Source organism: Sturnira hondurensis, unplaced genomic scaffold, assembly GCF_014824575.4.
Source record: "Sturnira hondurensis isolate 20B ecotype Veracruz unplaced genomic scaffold, ASM1482457v3 Scaffold0004257, whole genome shotgun sequence".
Taxonomy (NCBI): Eukaryota; Metazoa; Chordata; class Mammalia; order Chiroptera; family Phyllostomidae; genus Sturnira; species Sturnira hondurensis.
In genome coordinates, this window is record NW_028076888.1 from 5,429,470 (window position 1) to 5,450,243 (window position 20,774).

The 20,774-nt window shown below is 49.4% G+C and overlaps 1 protein-coding gene across 2 annotated transcripts in view; it reads right to left on the reverse strand.

The window, feature by feature from the left end:
* The window catches only part of PEX14 (peroxisomal biogenesis factor 14), a 133,312-nt gene that overhangs the window by 62,880 nt on the left and 49,658 nt on the right, over window positions 1-20,774 (reverse strand). For both annotated transcript variants that reach the window (XM_037045255.1, XM_037045256.1), the window contains exon 3: window positions 17,687-17,771. In XM_037045255.1, the coding sequence (XP_036901150.1) occupies window positions 17,687-17,771 (85 nt within the window). The remainder of the gene's footprint in view (window positions 1-17,686; window positions 17,772-20,774) is intronic.

Below are 20,774 nucleotides of genomic sequence, written 5' to 3' on the forward strand. Positions count from 1 at the left end.
GGCCTTGCCTTCACCGATGCGTGCGTGCGAACACACACACACACGTACACTTTGCCACTCTGCTCTTCCACCCCAAAGACAGATTATTTAACTGTTCTCTTCCCTGAGGATTAGAGCTCTAATTTCAAACACACGGCTCCCTGGCTTGTCTCTCACACATGCAGAACATCCTGATAGGTTAAATGCAGCCATTTAATTGCTGTAATGAGAGGTGCTTTTTTTGGGTTTCCTTAAACACTGATTTTCTTCCCTTCTTGTTTTACACTGAAAGCCATTTTTGACATGTTTTTCTCTACAATTTTCCCCATCCTCCCCGCTGCTACTTACACAGAGAAGAAAAAAGGCTCCTTAAGTCAGTGTCTTAAGCAGTTAGTACAGAAGTAAATGGATAACAATACCAAACACCCAAACCACTCATCAAAATTTTTTTCATTTAATATTTAAAAATTTTAACTAAAAAACAAACAGGCCTGGCTGGTGTGGCTCAGTGGGTTGAGTGTGGGCTGCAAACCAAAGGGTGGCCAGTTCAATTCCCAGTTAGGGCACATGCCTGGGTTGCAGCCGGGTTCCCAGTAGGGGGCGTGTGAGAGGCAACCATACACTGATGTTTCTTTTCCTCTCTTTCTCCCTCCTGTCCCCTCTCTAAAAATAAATAAAATCTAAAAATAAAGTAAAGTAAATAAAACAATCAAACAAGCCAGAAGGAAGAGGTGAAAGCCACCTACAACAGTGCCAGTCTGGGACAGAAGTGGAGAATGAGACTACGCAGGTACGCCAGGTGCACTGGGTGGCCCTGGTGTGAGTCACGTGGAAGGTCGGTGGTTTTGCTGAGGGGACAGGGGGCGAGTTCCAGAGGGGCCCCGAATGTACTTCAAAGCCACTACAGTCAAACTGGGAAGCTGTTTTCTTTCCCTTTTTAAAGATTTTATTTATTTATCTTTATTTATTTATCTTTAACGGGAAGGAGAGAGGGAGAGAAACATCAATGAATGGTTGCCTCTCGTGCTTCCCCTACTGGGAACTGGCCTGCAACCCAGGCATGTGCCCTGACTGGGAATCGAACCTCGATCCTTTGGTTCGCAGACCCGCGCTCAATCCACTGAGCTACACGAGCCACAGTGGAAAGCTGTGTTCTATGGAAAGGCTGGACAAAAGCCGACTGAGCAAGATACTCACAGAGGAGAAATTTGCTTGCAGGTATAATTTAAAAAGCTACACACTCTCTATGCTTTTTCAAACCTGCAGATCATAATTCACTAAACAAGTCCACTCCTGGCTGGGGCACGGGAGGGGACCGGGTATCAGCGGCTGCAGTCAGGGGAAAGGCTGGCCGAGGCCACATCGAGGCCCTGAGCTAGTGCGGAGCCGAGGGAGGGGTCTAAGAAGGGCAGGGCTCTTCTCAGGGTGCACAGGGACCCAGAAACCCGCATCAGGACGGTCCCCACTCCAGACAGCGCTGGGACCTCCCAGGAAGCCCTCCTGAGAGGTCCCGGTGCTGCCCCTCCCAGCTGTGGGAGCTTCGGGCCCAGGCTGAGGCTCCATGACGGTCAGGACCCCTCTGGCTCCCGGATTTGTGGGAGACAGCCCTCCGCCACCAGAGGAGCAAGGCCTGGAAGGGTCAGGCCGAGTGCAGGGCACTCTGGGGCCAGTGAGGCTCCCACAGCACAGCCGTCCATCAGAAGGTGGTGGACAGACGGATGGACACATGCATGCACACACTCAACTTACACACTCAACTGGAGGGAAGCGCAAGTGCAGGTCCAGGCCGGGGCCAGGGCCGGGGAGCTTCCTGGAGGACGAGCTTTCAGAGGCAGCAAGAGTGGCAGCCCTGTGATCACGGCCCAGTTTGGGGTCAGGGGGACCCTCTTCCTGGCAGGAGAGGCCAGCTTCACCAGGAATCCATGACCAGCGAGAAGCCATTTCTAGACAAAACAGCATGCGCTTCACAAATGCCACCTTCCCTTTCCTCAGGGAGCCCCAATCCCAGTGGGCCACCTGCCAGGGTCTGCGTGAAGAGCAGGCCAAGCATTCGGCCTGGGGAGGGCTCCAAGAGCCCGGAGACCCACATCGTGTTCCCCAGTGTTGGGGTCTGAGAGGTGGCCTGGTGGGGACTCCCTTCCAGGCCTGCTCTGCCCCCCACCCCACCCCCACCCCCACCATGTCTGCAGGCTCCTCCCTCTTCTCCCGCATCCTTGCAGCCGTCACTCCCGACTCCACGGCCTTGCTCTCTCTCATCCATCCCCACCACTGCCCCTAACTGGGCCCCTGCCTTAAGAGAGAGCTTTCTGGAACACAAGGACAGTGCCTTCCGGCCCCTCACAAATGTCTCCAGGGGCCTCCCCACTGCCCACACAGCACGACCCTACCCGTGGCCCGCCTACCCCTCCAACTTGTCAGCCTGTCTCCCTGGACTCTCTCTGGGCCACTCCTTGCCTTGGACACGCTGTTCCCACTCCGTCCCTGCATGGAATAAAGTCACCACCGCTTCCCAAACCCCAAACACAGCTAACCCTCATGGGGACTCCTAGAACAGTCACCTCCTCTACAAAGACTCCTTTACAACGGCTCTTCCCCACGAGTCCTCCGCACGCACCTTGCCCGGGGTCCTTCCCTCCTCCAGGCTCCACCCCCACAGCCTCAGAGCACCTGCCCCTCTCAGCACCGCTGCCCACTCTGCCTGCGTGTGACTCTCACTGGGTCACAGCCATCGGATCTCACCTCTGTGCCGTTAGTGCTCGGCACAAACACTGGGATGTGAAGGACATGATTAATAACTGATCAGTGGGTGGACGGACAGACAGATGGCTTTCCACCGTGCCCTGCTGCCTCTGGACTCGAGACTGTCGGGGAACCAGCAGTCTACACCGACACGTGCGCAGGTACACAGAACACAGACGCATGAAAGGGGGCAACACTCCAAAAGCAGGTAACTTTAAAACTTTTGTTTCACTTAAATACGCATGTAACTTCCTGACTATGTTTTTGTCCGCCTGACACTGAACTTTATTTCCTACCCCTGAGCCTACACCAGTTGGAAAGGGAGTGGAGCTGCAAAAGATCGAAGGAGAACAAGTCTGCGTTCCACCTCAGTGGTGAACATTCACAAGCCCACAGCTGAGAACGAACTTCTCCGAACCCTTTTAGACAAACGCCCGCCGTGGCCTCAGAACAAATAGCAACGACAGAGGCCACGCTGTTGTTCAGCAGTGCACGCCGCACGTCGGGCCCTGGACCCACCGTGAAATAATCTCAGAGCAGATCTGCGGGGCGGGGGCACACTTCCTGCCTCGCCAGACCCTGTGCTCCCTGCGATGGCGCCTTGGCCAATGGGGGTGCGCTCTGCTCCGTGGGGGTTCAACTCCTGGGAGTGGATCTTAAAGGTGAAGCACCGCAGCTCAGGAGAATGTCGATTTAATTTGTTTAACATCATAAAAAGGGACGTTTCCACATGGACAGCAAGGACATGAATATCATGTGTGTATGGCAGAATTATAAACGCATTTTTGGCGAAATTCAATAAAGCTGATTCTACTGTATAAGGTCAGCAATTTACTATAAAAATGATATGATTGCAATTTTTAATATAACCCATGTATTTGCTGCAAGATGCTCTTGAAGACTGTGTAATGTAACCATTCGACCTCTCCACTGGAGCAGAGGTCACCCTGTGTACCCTTTCTCGTCCTGATAAAACCCTCCGTGCAGAACAACAAAGTCCACAGCGTCTCCCAGCAGAGCTGCCCTCTGCACGTCCACGCCTTCCTCTTCCTCCACCTAGGAACAGCCTCTCCAGGCTACCGTCCTCGCAGAAGGCGGCTAGAAAATCTCTAGAACTAAAGAGAACTCAAATTAAGTTCACCCCGTACTTCTGACCACAGAAGTGCACGGGGAGAGGCCTGGGGGAAACGCCCTCCACGGCCACGCCACACTTCATTCCTTGAAGAACACGCTTCTCCAAGGACAGGGCCCTGGCTCACGGGAGCAGGCAATGTGTTGAGATTCAACAACTCAGCAACGACAAGGACCTGATCCTCGACTTCAGGGGCCTGCTGCAATTCTCCACGCTCACACGCACATTCTTTGAGGAAATAACTGGGGTTACCACAAAGATTAAGCAAATGTATATAGAATGCTTTTAAACTATAAAGCAAAATACACGCGCCAGTGGTTATCACGCCTGTATCGAATCATCTTGGCCCTGCTTATAAAATACAGTAACTGTATTCCTGTAGTTTCCACCGCGTCATTGCCAAGTTCTCAGGGGGCATGGACATCTGCGTGCCCACCGCACTTAGCACAGCTCTCAGCGGACAGCAGGCAAGGAGTGCTTCGTGAATAGAGCTGAACTCGGCCACCAGTGATAGAAAAGTTCTAAATCAGGGGATATAAAGCCCAATAGAACTTTTATTTTCAACAGGGTCTCCGGATGGAAGCTGGTGAGATGTCACTCTCATTTTCACCGACAACTACCGTCCCAGCATGGGACCCTGGACCGAGTCCAGCTCCTCCCCCGCCTCAGAGTGTCTGCGCTGGCGGCCCCTCTGCCCCCGCTCCGGGTCGTCACATCCCAGCTTCGCAACCCTCCCAAGGCAGACCCTCCCCACCCTCTGGCCCCCAACCTCCAGGCCCCTTGCCCTCCCAGTATTCTCCATCAGAGCACTTTGCTTAACTGTAATGCTTCTGCACACTCCACGTTTCTGGGGGAGTCTGTACCCACTCCTGAACGCCATCTATCTTAGCTGCCATTACACATATTCCCAGGCCCAGGGCCACCGCAGTGCCTTGTAAACAACATGCACGTAATAAATACTTAGGGCTTGATGAAGGAATAGTGGAAATCTTTCAAAACTAAGTATACTAAGGTCTTCCAAACGACACTACTATTTTCTATTATTTCTAACTTAGTACCTCATCTCCTCTTTTCAGGACTGCTTAAAGGAGAATCTTTGAAAAAAAAAAGTAAGTAAATATCAGAAATGCACTCACAAGAGGTCATCATGAAACTCTGTATTTATTCTCTTCCAATTACACCCTGTACAAATTAGCTCCGTTTGTTAAGTTAAACTGATTTTTCTAACTGCCTCTTCTTCAAACTCAACCTGTGTACTTTGCGCCAAGACCCCCAATTTTGCAATTAGAATAATTTAATTGACAATTCTGTCTGTGCCTCACAAAGCAGGAGGGGGTGTGGCTTTGCTCCTCAGCGTCACAGGCTCACCACTGTCAGTGGTGAGAACACTCCTCCTGTCGGTCCAGGGCGCAGACCCAGCACGACGCCCGAAGGGAAGTGGAGCGCATCCCACTCCTATGCATTTCAGGTCCCACTGAAAAGGTGACATTTCTGTGGTTGTGATATTTAATTTATCACAGAGTCATGATTCTTCCCCCTGAAATGCCATGATAGGAAACTTAACTTTACGAATGAGGCCTTTGCAATCATCTGACACACAGAAATCTACACGAAACATAAAGACCACCATACTACTCACTACAGACAATGCCCCCAACAGTCTAGTTACCGAAAGATCACTGGAAAGGGCTTTGAAACTGAAGAGAGTGATTAACAGTGAGAGACTCCTGCACCCCCCAGGCCCCTGTCTGATGAAGGGGGTGAGATCTGAGAAGATTAGCTCCTACCAGAATGCTTTAGAAACCAAACACAGGTCCGTTTAAAGTCGGAAAGGGGAAATTAGCAGTGCTGGTCCACTCTCGGTACAACTTAAACACAGCCTGCATACCCTGTCACTCTACCCACCAGGGACATTTGGTGAGTCGCCTCTACCTGCCTCCGAAGCACAGAAGGGATCAAACGGACAGACCGACCTCGCAAGCCTACAGTGAAAAGTAAATTTAAAATAAAAGCACACTAAACGAGGTTTTATAAATAGATATCCCAATACACATACACAGTAGCAGCAGATAAATTCATTTTTATAAAGCACAAGCTCAAAAAACGTTAATGTGACAATGGATTGGTAAATGAATACTATCCAGTATTTTAGAGTCTTTCTAATTATAGTCCAATCAACAAAAAACATTGTTCAGTGGAGGCTGCCTTATGCTGTACCGTATGTTAAGTTTCAGAAGTCACTACTCCCACGTGTTCCGACAGTTCCGGCAAACCCACCCATGTGCAGGTCCTGTGGTGAAAGCCTCCTGCCTGCCCTTCACAGGTAAATCGCCTTCAAAGAGCTCCCAGGCCTAGTGAGGTCAGAAAGGAGTGACAGTTACTCTGAAAATCATCTCAGAAAGCTCCTGGCGATAGAGAACACATCAATATTTATCTCTTGGACAAACCGAGGATACATCACTACAGCTTTTGTTAACAATTTAAGGCCCAGCTCTCCTTAAAAGCAACAGAAACAGGAGGATAAGAAGGTCTCCTTCCCTCATATTTGTACACACACAATTTGCTGTGTTGAATGAAATACTTTCAATTTACAAATTTCGCAGACTGAAAACACGAACTCTCGTCTGGCTGACATTTTTTCTTATTAGCACGCTTTGGAATGAAACAAATGCTCCCCTCAGCTTGTGGGCTGTTTATTTAAAAGGATTGAAAATTCCCAAGTTAAGCCTTCAGTAAGAAAGAGGCTTGTGACACAGACAGACCTGTCCCGTTTGGGGGCAACCCCTCTGCCGGCTCTCAGCACCCCGCCCCCTCCCCAGCATGCCTTCCTGTATCCCAGAGCCTGCAGCGCTAAAGGCTGCACTTCCCAGACTCCCTGGCAGCTGGAGCCCTGGATGGAATTGGTGCACTCACAGGGGACCTGGAAAGTGGAAGGAGGTAGAAGACCTGGAGCCGCTGACTGCAAACATCAGCAGACATCGCTCGCCAGAGCGAGAGGGAAACACCCTGGTTTCCCACCGTGCACAGTCTCCAGCCTCTGGCTCCCGACAGAGGGAGAAGCCAAGGTCCCATCCCCCACGTCCTGTCACCGTTCTTTCCCATGACAGAACGCACTGCAGTGGTAGCAGTGGTGACAGTGGATCTGGTAGCAGTGGTAGCAGTGGTAGCAGTGGATCTGGGATCCCAGATCCCGGGATCCCAGCCACAAGGGTGTGCTCTTGAACTCAGCAGTTCCGGCGGGAGCCTCCTGACCCCCCACTTTCCTAGATGGGGTAAAGAGAGGCAGCAGTTCCAGGGAAGTTACTCCTTCAATGTCCTGAGGTCATTCCTGCAGGGCTGACCATGAGTCCACCTTCAATAGTGAGTAAGCTCCTAACTGCCTACATTAAATCCCTCTCTGCCCGAAACACTGACTGAGAGACTCCTGTCTCATGAATTTCTGACCAACAAGTGTACGTTTCTAATACATTACAGCAAACTGAGTAAAGCCCATTGAGAATATACCTTCAGAGAAGAAATATACTGTGGTTGCCGTCACTGTCAATGAAGCCCTTATTTTAATGCCAGGCACTCTGCTACGCGCCTGTCACCTTATTTTCATTTACTTCTTACAAGAACCTTTTGCGGTCAATACTACCATTAAGCCTGTTTTACAGATAAAGAAACCACGGCACAGCGAGGGTAAGTACTTTACCCAGAGCCACACAGGTGTCAAGGGGAAAGCCGGGACCTGAACCAGGCAGTGGACGGGCTATTCCCTCCCCAGCTGAAGTATTCCAAATACGGCCAATCGTTCAGTCACTCTTAAGAACACTTCTGAAGCCACGTGGTGTTACTATTGGAAACAATATTCTCCAGGCTCAGCACCCCGGTCCACGCACACACTGCTGTGGAAAACATGAACGAGTACACCCACTCTCAAAGGCAGTTACACATACACCGACCACATGTATGTGGTCGACCAGACACTCCACCCCCTGTATCTGCCCAAGAGAACAGGAATTATCTGTCCTTGCAAAGATTTACTTACAAATATTCAGAGCAGCTTTATTTTTAATAGCTAAAAACTGGAAACACCTGAAATGACTCTCACAGGTGAATGGGTAAATAACTACTGTATCCAAATAACAGAATACTGTGCAGCAGTAACAAGGAAGGAACCACTGATACATGTAACAATGGGGATGAATCTCAAAATAATTATGTTGAGCGCAAAACACCAGAACAAAAAAAGAATGCACACTGTACAATTCCCTTTATGTAGAATTCTAGAAAGTGCCAACTAATCCACAGCAAAAGCAAGCAGGTCAGTGCTCTTCTGGGCCCCGGGGTGTGCTGGGCAGAGTCAGGAGGAGGGAATCCCATGGGCAGGAGCAAACACCTGGGGGTGGTCAGTGAGTTCATTCTCATGGGTATTTTCTAAAATTCACAAAATTTTCTTTTTTTTTAAAGATTTTATTCATTTATCTTTAGAGGGAAAAGGAAGGAGAGAAGGAGAGAAATATCAATGTGTGGTTGCCTCTCGTGGGTCCCCTGCTGGGAACTGGCCTACAACCCAGGCATGTGCCCTGACTGGGAACCGAACCGCAATCGTGTGGTTCGCAGGCCCGTGCTCGATCCACTGAGCCACACCAGCCAGGGCCAAAATTTTCTACTTTGCACAGATAAATACGTACAGTTTACTGTGTGCCAATCACATAACACCTCAATAAAGCTGCTGACCCCGGTGGAACACCTGAGAGCCGTCATCAGCCGGGTCTCCTCCCTCCGCATCCAGTCCACCATTGAGTGCGCCTTCCCCTCCCTTCCTCAGCGTCTGGGGCTCTGTCCTTCTCTCGCAGAAGTGTGCGCTATAGTTCAAAGGACTCCAGTCAGAAGACGGGGTCCTAGTTTTCTGATTCTGCCATTCACTGGCACTACTTGACCCTCCTGCGCCTGTATCCCCATCTGTAGAACAGGAGATCCACCAAATCACATACTCATTCAACACATACTTAATAACCTGACTACTGCAAAGATTATAGTGGAGAAAACTTTAACTAAATATGTTTTATAAACCATGAAAGTCTCTACATAAATAGCTATCGTTTCTACTTCCAGTTCTACAGCCACTTTCCCGGCTTAGCTCCTCCGCACCTGACAATGGACTAGGCAGGGCCTTCCCTGTAGCCACATGTATTATTGCCAAGCGAATTAAGACTAAATACACGGCCCAGAGTGAGCTTCCTCAGGTGGAGTTTTTGCAGCATTGACTGGTTCAATAATGTTGAGTCCCACCAGTGGCTCCTCCCCCACTGCCCGCTTGGCTCCCCGACCTCAACCATCTCTGGGTGTGCAGACCCACCAGCCCCGGGACCTGCACAGGCACCCGTGTGCGGGCCTCCCACACTGACAGCACCCTTCCCACTCTTCTCTGACCAGCTACACCCACGGCCACCCTCAAGGTCTAGGTCAACACTGAGCTGTGCTGATGCAGGCAACTTTGGGAAAGAGTGCTTTCACTGGATACTAAAGACTAAAGACAGAAAGGACTGCATGTAAACACTGTACTCTAGTTGGTAAAGGCACAGAGGCGAGCAGTCCTGAAACTGCTTGACACGCACACACTAGAGCTGAACGAACCCATGAACCGAGAACAGCTGAGCTCCTTTCGGAAGCTGTTCCCAGTGTCCTCTAACTCCAGGCTCATTCACACCCCCTTCATCAGTCTCTGGCTGAGGTTGGCTGAGCCGGGCACTAAGGATGCTGGAAGGCATGAGGCACGCTCGCTGCCCTTGAGGAGCTCACGGTGAGCAAGCGTCAGACTCTGGCCTCTCCCGAGTCTGACTGTGCTGACTGCTGATGGAGACAGCGCTATTTTCAGGGAAACGCGCGCACCTGGCCGCTGAGCACTCATTCCACCTCCTTCTGACGAGCCTCTTCTAAACGACGGGTACTTCGTGTCCTTTCATGAAGGGCCATGTGCGAGGATGCTCTCTGCACATGACAGGCACTAAATAAAGACTGACCACCTGACCAGTGGCCTAGGACCCATCCAACGTCCAACAATGACAAAAGAAAACTAAACATCTGGAAAAAGATAGCCTCAAGTTTCTGAAGCTTTCTAATTTAAATGCTTGTTTTGAATCAAAAATTAAATTTATAAGCCCACATCCTGTAAAAAAAAAATAGTAAAAGGATTCTTTTAGAAAGAACACATTTTTCATGTAACTAATGTCCAGAATGTCCTCCCAGAATCCAAACCTGTGATATAAACAATTTGCAATGCTGTCTTTTTATCTTATTAATTTATTTCTACCTATTGTCATGTTTACATTAGAAGAGTTTTACATTCTCTTTGAGGGAATGTATCTCATGAAATTTTAAGCAAGAAAAATATACCCTAGCCTACTCACTGTGTACAAAAACCTTTATGTTAGCACAGTGCCCAACTGACACATGTCCGACAGTGTCCACACGAGAACCCTCGCTGCAGCATTGCGTGACAGAGCAGACCACAAGAGCCAGCCTGTGCTCACTCGTTCAAGACTGGTTACACGGATATATGAGTCCTGGCCAGGTGGCTCAGTTGACTGAACATCACCCCATGCACCAAAAGGTTGTGGGTTTGATCCCGGATCCGGGCACATGTCTAGGTTGCAGGTTCGATCCCTAGTTGGGGCACATATGAGAGGCAATTGATCAATGTTTCTCTCACATCAGTGTTTCTCTCTCTCTTTCTCTCTCAAATCAATAAGCATGTCCTCAGGTGAAGATAAAATAAAATTTCTGAGACATGTGTGTAATGGAATACTACGCAGCCACTTTGAAAAGAAAGAGGCAAACCTGTCTGTACTGATACAGACAGAACGACTGCCAAGATACAGAGTCAGGAGTAAAGGTAAAGTGTAAATTTCGCTACCACTGTATTTAAAAAGTGTTTCCATGGGAGGAAGTAATAAATATTAACATGCTTTTATATGGATGCATTATCTTTGGCGGTAATAGCATCGTCCAGGGGGAAAAAGAATGGGAGGGGGGACAGGAACAGAGATAGGAGAAAAACTTAGTTTTTACGATACGTCCTTCTTCACCGTTTTGAATTTTTGAAACCATATATATATCTCCTTACTCTTTCAAAAAGTTTTATAAGAATACTTTAATACAGTAGTCCCCTACCACATCCACAGTTTTGATTTCTGCAGCTTCAGTTAACCACAGCCTGAAAATATCAGATAGAAAACTCCAGAAATAAACACTTCATAAGTTTTGAATTACACACTCGTCTGAGCAGCAAGGTGAGATCCCGAGCCCGCACACTGCAGCTGGCCTGGGACACGGTCACCCTCCTGCCCACCGCGCTGCACTGTGTGCACTCGCCCCTCAGCCACCAAGGAGCCTCTCACCGTCAGCCTGCCTGTCTCCGGATCTCCCGGCTGGTGTTCCAGCAGCCCCTACCATGCCTCATAGCAGAGGCACAGGACCAGTGAAGCTGGCAACTCAGACACACAAGAGGGAGGCCGTGAAGTGCTTCCTGTAGTGAAAAGGTATGTCTGTACAGGAAAAACATAGTATACCGGGGGGAGTCCCCCCAAAAGGGAATTTATTTATAAAATATTGTGTATTTATCCTTACATGTTTAAACTTCAGTCACCTTCAACGTACTCTCCATTGGATGCAACTCCCCTATCAAGATGTTTCTACCATTCAAGATAGTGTTTGGACTGTCTATTTCAAACTGTCTGGTGTTTGAACTGTTCAAACGGTGTTTGAACAGTGTTTGTCTATTTTGATGCTTTTTAGTGCTTCTGCCGTTATTTGTTTCACCTCTTCCACATTGGCAACGTTTCCCTTTAAGGACTTTTTTCATGCAGGGAAACAAAACAAGTCGCTTGGGGTGAGAGCAGGTGAAAAGGGAGGCACCAGGGTCATGTCGTTTTTGGTCAAAAACTGTTCAACACTCAGAGCGGTGTGGGCAGGTGCGTTCATAAATACTCATCGTGAAATGGGCAAATGCGCTGAAATGGTCTTCAGAAAAAAAAGTTCACTGAAGACAAACACAGCCTCTCACAACAACGCCAGCTGGTGCACTGATACAGATGGGTTCCTAGAACACTCACCTAGTGGAAGAAGCCTGTCCTACAAGGGGCCTGCCCTCCAGAAGATAATTCCAATTTGTTTTGGGTCTCCCCTCGTATATAAGGTCTGTACTATCCAAAGTTTCCGGCATCCAGTGGGGATCTTGAGGTGTATCCACCGCGGAGAAGGGGATACTGTACATGACAATATCATTCTGCTTTTCTTTGTAATACTGCTGCAGACACAAGTTAAAAAAGACTCATTCTTCATTTTCAGGGGAAAATCTCAAGGCAACTGGGTAATTCCAGAGAGCATTGGTATTTTCCCCCCAAGCTATGCCACTATCTTCCCCCACCCCCACCATAAAGTGAAGTGGAGGAACCTACTTGACTCAGCCTGCTTGGGGGACAAGTGTTATCAGCGCCCCCTCTGAATGGGGAAGCCACGGCGCCCCTATTTCCCCAGCATTCAGCTGGGCTAGCTGCTACAGCTCTCCATCCTAGAGGCCGAGAAAAATCTGTGGAGTTCACAAGTTTGGATAAGAAGGGGAGCAGGAAAATTGATGGGGGAAACACGAGTCAGCGTGATGAATGGGCTGGTCCAGAACAGCAGGTGAGGATATGCAGATGCAAGACTGGCAGGGAAGGAAGACGGTCCGTTCACAACAGATGGATGGAGATGCTCAATCATCTCCGGAACTCGCACGTGGCTGCCACACACAGCTCTGCCTGCGAGGCATCAGCGGCTCCCCACTCACCTGCAGGGCATGGCCTCCTGCCTCAGGAGCTCTCTGCACTGGACCCCCACAGGGCAGGGCCGGGGGAGCAGCAGCAGGCAGTGTGTGCACGAGGCAGATGCCACTCAACTGCAAGCTGGGCTCCCAGGGACTGATGGCTATTGGTTTTCCTCCAGCTTCCCAAACATGCCCATTTTGTCCCTCCAATAGCTCTCACTGCTGAGTAAGGCTTCTGCTGGGGAGACCTGTCTGCCCGGGCCTGAGGGGCTGCCCAGGACATAAGAATTCCAGTGTCAAAACAGGGACAGTCCTGGGCAAACTGGAACCAGTGGTTACCCTACTTATGGGCCACCGTCCTCTCCTCGTTTTCTCCTTCCTCCTGGTCAGTGAGAGCATGTGGCGTATTCAGTTCAAGCTCGCAGCCGCATAGAAGTCCCCGTGGAGGGCACTTATTTCTTCCAGGCACCAGAGACTAACAGAGAAGTAAGACACAACAAGAAAAATCACCCAGCCTCGTCTTTTCTTAGAACGAGAACATCTTTTTTAAATGTCCATGATAAAAAGGTTCAATTACTCCAGCAGCGTGGGAAGGAATTTAAGTCTCGATGCCTCGATCCAGGTCTCGTAAACAAAGCATCAGAAGGCCACGGCCACCCCTCGCAGGGCCAGTGCTGTTCCTTCCAGCTCAGCCACAGGGGTTTCCAAGGACAAGGAAGCGGCTGCGATGGAGCGCAGGGTGGGAGCTGGCACGATCTCCGCCCTCCTCCGCACCCCCTGCACTATCTGCTGGACCCCGGCTCTAGAAAAAACAGTGTTACAACAAGACTTCTGGTTTCTCTAAGATACATTAAAAAATTAATTGCTGAAGGAGAAAATTAATTTTAGAAACACATGAGGTTACAATTTTTTTCCTCGAGGTGGGGGAGGAAATGCAGTTATTTTCGTTTTCGTCCTGGGGGCACAAGCTGGGAGCTGTCCAGTCGATAACCTGGCCTTCAGAACAAGGTTTGTAATTAAAAGGTCAGTGACCTGGAAAGCTGGGGCCCCACTCCCGGAGCTTCTCAGTAATGACGGCGCTATTAAATTAAGACTGTTATGAAATCAATGCTAAAAAAGCTTTCATGGTAACGAGATTCCACTCAAGGACATGCAAACTACCTCATGAAAAGGACGTAAATGATAAAAAAGAAAAGTAATAAAAGAGAGTTAAATTGAAATCTGTGTAAGAATTTACTCCCCCTTAAAATACTCCAGCGAAAGAGGCCCTCACTTCTCCCCCACTCCCAAGGTTGAGACCATCAGGTCTCTTCCTCAAGTTCACTTCCAGCAAGGAGGCAGTTCTGCTACTGGGGGTTCCGCTTCCAGGAACAGAAGAAAGATGAGATCCTGTTTTGCCTTTCCAAATGAGAGAGCACAGCAGTGTGTCGTCTTTGCCCAGTTGTCCTCCCCACCCCAGACTATTTACCAGACGAGGGAGAACACAGCCCTCAACTTGCGCACCTCAGAGGGCACAGCAAGCAGGAGTGTCAGCCACTGCCACCGGGCCCCGCTGCGCAAGGTGAGACAGGAAAGCGGGCGGTGCCCGTCTTGCCCCTAGAAGCCTGCTCTGTGACAGACCTACCCAAGTGAGCTGACAGACAGCTCTGGGTCCCTCCAGCCTCACCCACCCCTGCGGCCCCCCGGAACAGGCATGCCGTCTCCCCACCTTGCACGCAGCCTGCCAAGTATGTTTGGAAGCGGACTGCCTCCTACATTTTGTGGTTGGACAGGGTGTCAGATCAACATAAGCCTATTGACAATCATGACCAAGCCTCTGACTTTCTGGGCTGATTCAATTGCTGCCTGTAAGCTACTCTAACTGCCTGGAGTGCAGCCTGCTTAAAGCCCAGATATGATGCCTGCCTGGCAAGGAGTGCTGCTACACAGAGACCAGTTCTGTGTGAGCCTGAACCCCACACACGGCCCACGCCCCTCCACGTCAGGCTGCCTCTGCCACTGATGTGCCATCTGCCGAGTCGAGTGGCGGGGGGGGGGGGGACAAAAACATCAATTCCAGTCCTCTGAAGGTGAGCAGCTGCCATTCCCTTCTCCCCCAAAAAATCCCAATAAAAGAAATGTTGTAAATTACACAAAATGGCAGTACAAACTTCAAAGAAAATGATAAATGATTCTAATAACTTCATGTTTCTCATTAATGACTCCATATTCAGACTTTAAAGCATCCAAAAGAGATCTCTGAAAAACAAAAATAAAATTTAAAAAACCACAAACACAAAGACCTCTGCAAACCAACGTTCTTCTGTCCCTGTGTCACTCTCCACTGCGCCCCCCCTGCCTCCCCACCCCCAAATCAGAGAGCACACCTCCGACCTGTCAGCAACAGAGGGAGAGAGGCCCTGCTCCCAGCTGCGGCTCCACAATAAAACAAACTCAGCTGCCGCTCCTCAAGTCACCCTCATTTGCCACTGAACTGACATGCACTACAGGGACCTCAATTTCTATATTAAATATTAAATAATATTAAAAGAAAAACAAAATTGGATTTGCCTTTTCAGGAAAGAGATGTTTATTAAAAAAAAGAAAGTCAAGATTATAATTCAAGGCAGTGCTCCGTGCAATCCCCCAAAGGGACACTTGCCGGGAAAAGCCAAGAGGACAGCAGCGCGAGCGTCCTACCCACTGCTGCGAGGAGCCCCTCAGGGGACCCGCGGTCAGGGCACCCGAGCCCCGGTCCCCGCCCCAGGACACCCTCTCTGTCCCCGAAGACAAGTCTCTTGCCTTCCCAGCTTCTGTTAGGGACCTGGGACGTGCGTGCACCTTTGCAAAAGCTTCTCCTCCTGCTCCCACCAGCGACGGTGCCAAGCTATGCTGATCACATCTGCCTGACCCCGGGGACACACGGAAATATAAGAGCGAAGTTCAGATCCACAGAGGGGCTCTTCCTTCCCGGACGCCAACCAAACCTCAGAATTCTCTGCCCAGAAAAGGTCTGCCAGAACCAGCCCTAACGGGATTCACCCCAGAAACAATTTCTGACCAAAGGAGAGTTTTTGAAGAGAAGGGAAATGGGGGACTCAGTCCAGCGATTCTGGGTTTCAACATCAGCTAACTCCCGAGCAAGAGGGGCAGGAAGAAGGGCGGGAGGCCTCGCAAGGTCCCAGCTGCCTCAGATTCTAACGCCAACCCCCATGCGGGGCCAAGAAGGGACTAAGCCCACTCTGCCAACGAACACTCACAGGCCACCCGTGGGGCGATGCGCCCCCCAGTCGCCTGGCTCAGAGGTGCGGTCCTCGCCGCCCACCCCCCAGCACTGCGACCCCCCCTGCCAGGGCACTCCCCCCATGCGCAGGCGGCTGGTCTGTCCCGTCCTTTCCTCATCTGCCTTCCCTGAGCGAACTGAAGAACTTGGAAGGGCAGGCGTGCGTCCCCAAACTGGGTGTTGCTCAGGGTAAGCACTCACGCTCTGGTGACTTAACCCGTCAGTTGTGTTTCCTTTAAAAGGGGGCAACAAATAATAACCGCACAAACAGTTTCCTCTCTACAGTAATTATTAGCCAACTAACTCCAAAGAAGCATTATTTGGTCCAGAGTTTCTCTCTCTCTCTCTCTTTCCTCTCTCTCTCCCAGTCAGGGATTTATTAAAATTAAACAGATTAGATGGAGCTCCTGATACCAAAACTGCTCAGCAAAGCCTGCGGTGGGGAAGTGCCAGGCAAACACCAGAGACATTTGTCTCTAAATTGCTCTAAATACCTTCTGCAAATGAAATTCTAACCCAGCTGCGTTTGAGAGAAAATGAGGAATAACTGGTCATTGTCAGTGGAAGAGAAGATCAGGCAGTTATAATATTGCACAATGTACGGGGCGAAGGATCTCTCGGCAACCATAGATTTTGTCTCAGGTTACTCCGGGTAATCAACACAGCTTTTAGGCTCAGCTTTCCCCGGCCTCCATGCTTTGATGAGAGAGCTGAAATCCCCAAGCTTTTATGATTAATTACTCCCCGTAGGTACACATATTTCAAAGAAAAACTCTTTTATGGCATGATGGTTGCTGAGTGGAGAGGCCAGCCCACACACTCCAAATTTTAATAATCTCCTGCTGATGGGGGTGAGCAGGATGCCACCAGCACCCGCACAGTACCCCTCCCCAGCTCGGTCCCAGGGAGCTGCCTGAGGAGGAAAGGCCTGGGCTCGTTCCACCAAGACTGCGAGCACAGCCTGGAACGTGGGCCTGCAGGGTGACTCCCACAGGATAGCGGGAACAAACCTAGGACACGCCACCCTACCACTCCCTCTGCTTTTCCAGCCGCAAACAACTTAGAGCTCAAAACCCAGAATTTTGAGGCTGGCATTCCAGCCTCAGAGGAAAGAGAGTTCCATTTTGGGGGGAAAAGAAACCCTTCCTTCCCTCTCGGCGTATGAGCTTTCCAGAAAAAAATGAAAAGTTGGATTTCTTTTCTTCATTTACTTTTTACAAAAAGAAAAATATCCTCAATTTCAGCAGAGCTGGAATAGATTCTGTCTGCTTCAGACAGTGCTAAACTTGTAAAGATCCATTTAATCCGTGCCTACAGAAATACCATGAAACCCGTAATTTACCACTGCAATCCGTAAATCAGACTGACCCCAGGCTTGACCTTAACCTGACCTAGTCTAGTCATCTCATTTCCCTTTTCCTTCATTTCTTTCTTCCTCATGCTTTACTAAGGCAGCTGACCTAAAGCCAGTCATCCAGCAGTCAGGGTCATTACCAGAAGAAAAGAGCAGAAGGCAGAAGTCTTTTCCGACAAGCCTCTTCTTCTGCTGAAGCTGCTTGTGCCCACCTGTCCTGGGCTGAGCTGTGGGCCTTACATCTGGAGCTCGATTACCCACATTAGAGGAAAGAGCCCACACTCCCACTGGGGGCCCCCTCACACCCACCCCACACGAGTGGGACAGTTGGAGGAGACCCTTCCACCAGCACCGTGGCTTCTACCTTCCCCGGCCCCAGTCTCCAGTCGCTTTATGGAGGACACCATGCATGGCCACGGGAACCTGTACCTTTCTTCTTAAGGAACGCTCTCCTGGTCGCAAGTGGGCTCTGGCGGACACGGGAATTCTGTAGAAACTTCACCGCTGTGGCAACCTGGTGGGGAGGATAAAACAGGAAAGAAGAATAAACTTCAACGGCATGAATTTCAAGATTAAAAATCCTGTAAGTTTATCCCATGTCCACAGAAATAACACACCACTGTCGTCACATTTACTACCAGTTGTTTCTCACACTTACCATCTACCTGAACAGAAGACTGTGTCTCGGTTCCCTCCCTTTGCCAGTCTCCGTGTCTGATTCTGTCGAACCGAATCCCCCAGCCCAGCTTTTGAGGCCTGCAGCAATCTTCCCCTGCCCTCCCTGTTCAAGCCGACCCTCCACACGCCCGGGGAGGCAGCCCTCTCCTGGCCACGCTCTTCCATGGCACAACACATGTGTCCATGCTATGCCCTTTTTCTAGAAGGCCGCCTCCCTATCTTGCCTCTACCTGTCTAAACATTTCATGCACACGCATCCCCCAGCACCACCCTTTTACAGCCTGTTCTAACTCCTCGAAGCCCTCCCTAAACAAGCAAGCCATCACTGATCTCCTGTTCTCTCAACTTCCTCAATGCCTGTAGTGTGTCCCGTGTAACTGAAGACATAATTACACTGCCTCCTAACGTTCCAGCTGCCTCCCCAAGCACACTGCACGCACCCGAAGGGAAGAGACCATGCCGCCCCTGCAGAGGCTGGCCCAGCAGAGCACCCACTGCGGGGCCGCCGTTCAAGATGGTCCCTCTCGCACAGCGGCACTCGTTTCTGAAGAGCCTTCAAAGGACAAAGTTTGGGGTCTTGTGGCTAAAAGCCGACAGGCTGACAGGTTATCCATCTGCCCTGGCATGACAGTTAAGGAACCCTTTGCATCTATGAATAAGCCAGGGAGAGGACGAAAGGAGAAGTGTTGAAGGTGTCCCCTTCTCATCACTCAGCACACGCTGAGCGTGTTTGCACGCTGCCTGTCTGCTCTCCACCCCAGACACTAGCACAATGGGAACCTGCCCCAGGTAGAAAAGGGGCCGTTTTAAATGCCTGCCACCACTCAGCTCATCATGACCAAAAGAGTAATATAGTCTCATGTTATGAGAAAAGTCAACAGGCCCTGCAGTTCCCTCATAAGCTGGTGGAAGAAAAAATTTTCTAAGGAGCTAAATATAAGGAAGTTCTCTAAGACCCTTCAAACTAAGGGCAGCAGTTACACAGAGATTCAGACAGAAAACACTGTGACTACAAGTGAAATAGAAATTTAAAATATTTTCTTAGTCTTTTATATGAATTTAATATAATGAGGAAGAATTCACTTCTTGAGATCAACTTCTCTGATAACAAAAGCTGTGAAGATAAATCGAAAAGGAAAACAAAAAGCCAGGGCAATGCCTTACGTGTTTTCCTCTCGGTCCTTCTGTGGGAAGTGTGCCTAACACAGTCTCCCTCGGGACAACCTCAGGAATCCCGGTTTTTAAGATTTGGGCCCGTGGGTGACAGGAAAGCTGGTGCTCCCTGAGACCGGCTAGAAGCTGCAGACGTATCACCTATCACTGTGAACTGCAGTGGCCACCCACCAGTTCTGGGCTAGAAAAGACGGGTGCTCGAGAGCCTGGAACCCCAAAACTAAGTACCCACCCCCAGCCTGGGCCCTCAACCTCATCACCTCAGGTTGCACCAAAATCAAAAAAAATCAGGCAAACATCCCCCAAATGAGTACATTTTAATAAAGAGATAGGAGAGGGGAAGGAAACAACAGGAAAAAAAGCCAAAGGAAAGGGGAGAAGGAGAGAAAGAAGGGGAGAAGAAGAAGGCGGCAAGTGGACAAGAGGAGGAGGCAGAGAAGCTGGAGGGGAGGCAGAAGACCAGACGAGGGGAGAAGTGCGGGGTGGGCGGCCGAGGAGGAAGGAGGAAACAAAAGGGAGAGAGGCCCGTGCCCTGTGCAGAGGATGGACAGTTAGTCACATGGTCACCGGCCCACGGGGTCAATGCCAATGTGCACAGCTCAGAGGGCTTGAGGATAATTGTTCTTCACCTGAGAAAAAAAACACACCTCGACACACAAGACAACTGGAACGTCCGCATCACGTGGCAGTCTCCACGCACTGGGGCAGGGATGCCGGTGTCGGCAGAAACTGGGCCGAGCACTGCCCGGGCAGGAGATGCTGAGAGCACAGCTTGGCTCATTTACCCACAAGCACACACCTTTCCCTCATCCTTCCCAGATTTCCCATGACAGAGAAAGAAAACAGGACCCCACCACTGAAACGCATGGGTTTCACCTCGCTTTTTTAATATAGTCCTTGGTATATGCATTTCTGGTCAGAGAGCAAAGTTCTGATGGGTTTAATGGTGCACTCAATGCAGTGCTTGGCGCATTCCATCAATTTTTTTTTAAAAATTGCATCTCTTATTTCTTTAAATACATTAATCAGCCTAGTGTAGGCAAAACGGATCCATCGGACAATGCAATAAACATGAATTATCATCTATCCAACACGCATAATGGCTTAAAAATACATAATAGCAGGTGTAGTTTAAATGATTAGTTATTACACCTGTGGTGGGTCTGATTCAATTGGGAAAAATCATCTTTAATAGGTTAAAAGGTTTAGATCACCATGCTTTCCTTAAAGTGGCTGTAGAGAGGGGATGATGGAGTGCTCTGTCATTAGTAATTCATTTAAGAAAAACGTAGGGGATATAGCAAAGAACAGCATAAACGAGCGAATCCAATTTAAACATCAGGTAAAGTAGAAAACACCTTTTAAAAAAGCAAGATAAATGAATTTGGAAGGGAGATGAAATTGATGTATTTATTTTAACGGGAATTTGACAAAGTCCCGGCACACTTCAAACTTGCAAAAATATGAACAATTTCTTTTAAAGTTTCCATTCACTAATTTCAAGCCATATAAAATAATATTGCCAAACACCTACATAAAGTATATTTGGGGCTTGTTTATGTTCCTCTTGATCTTTGTCTGAAAATGCAGGCGACAGGCAAATCACATATTTAACAGCATCGATATCACTACACCAGATGCAAAAATATAAAGCATCCAACTAAGA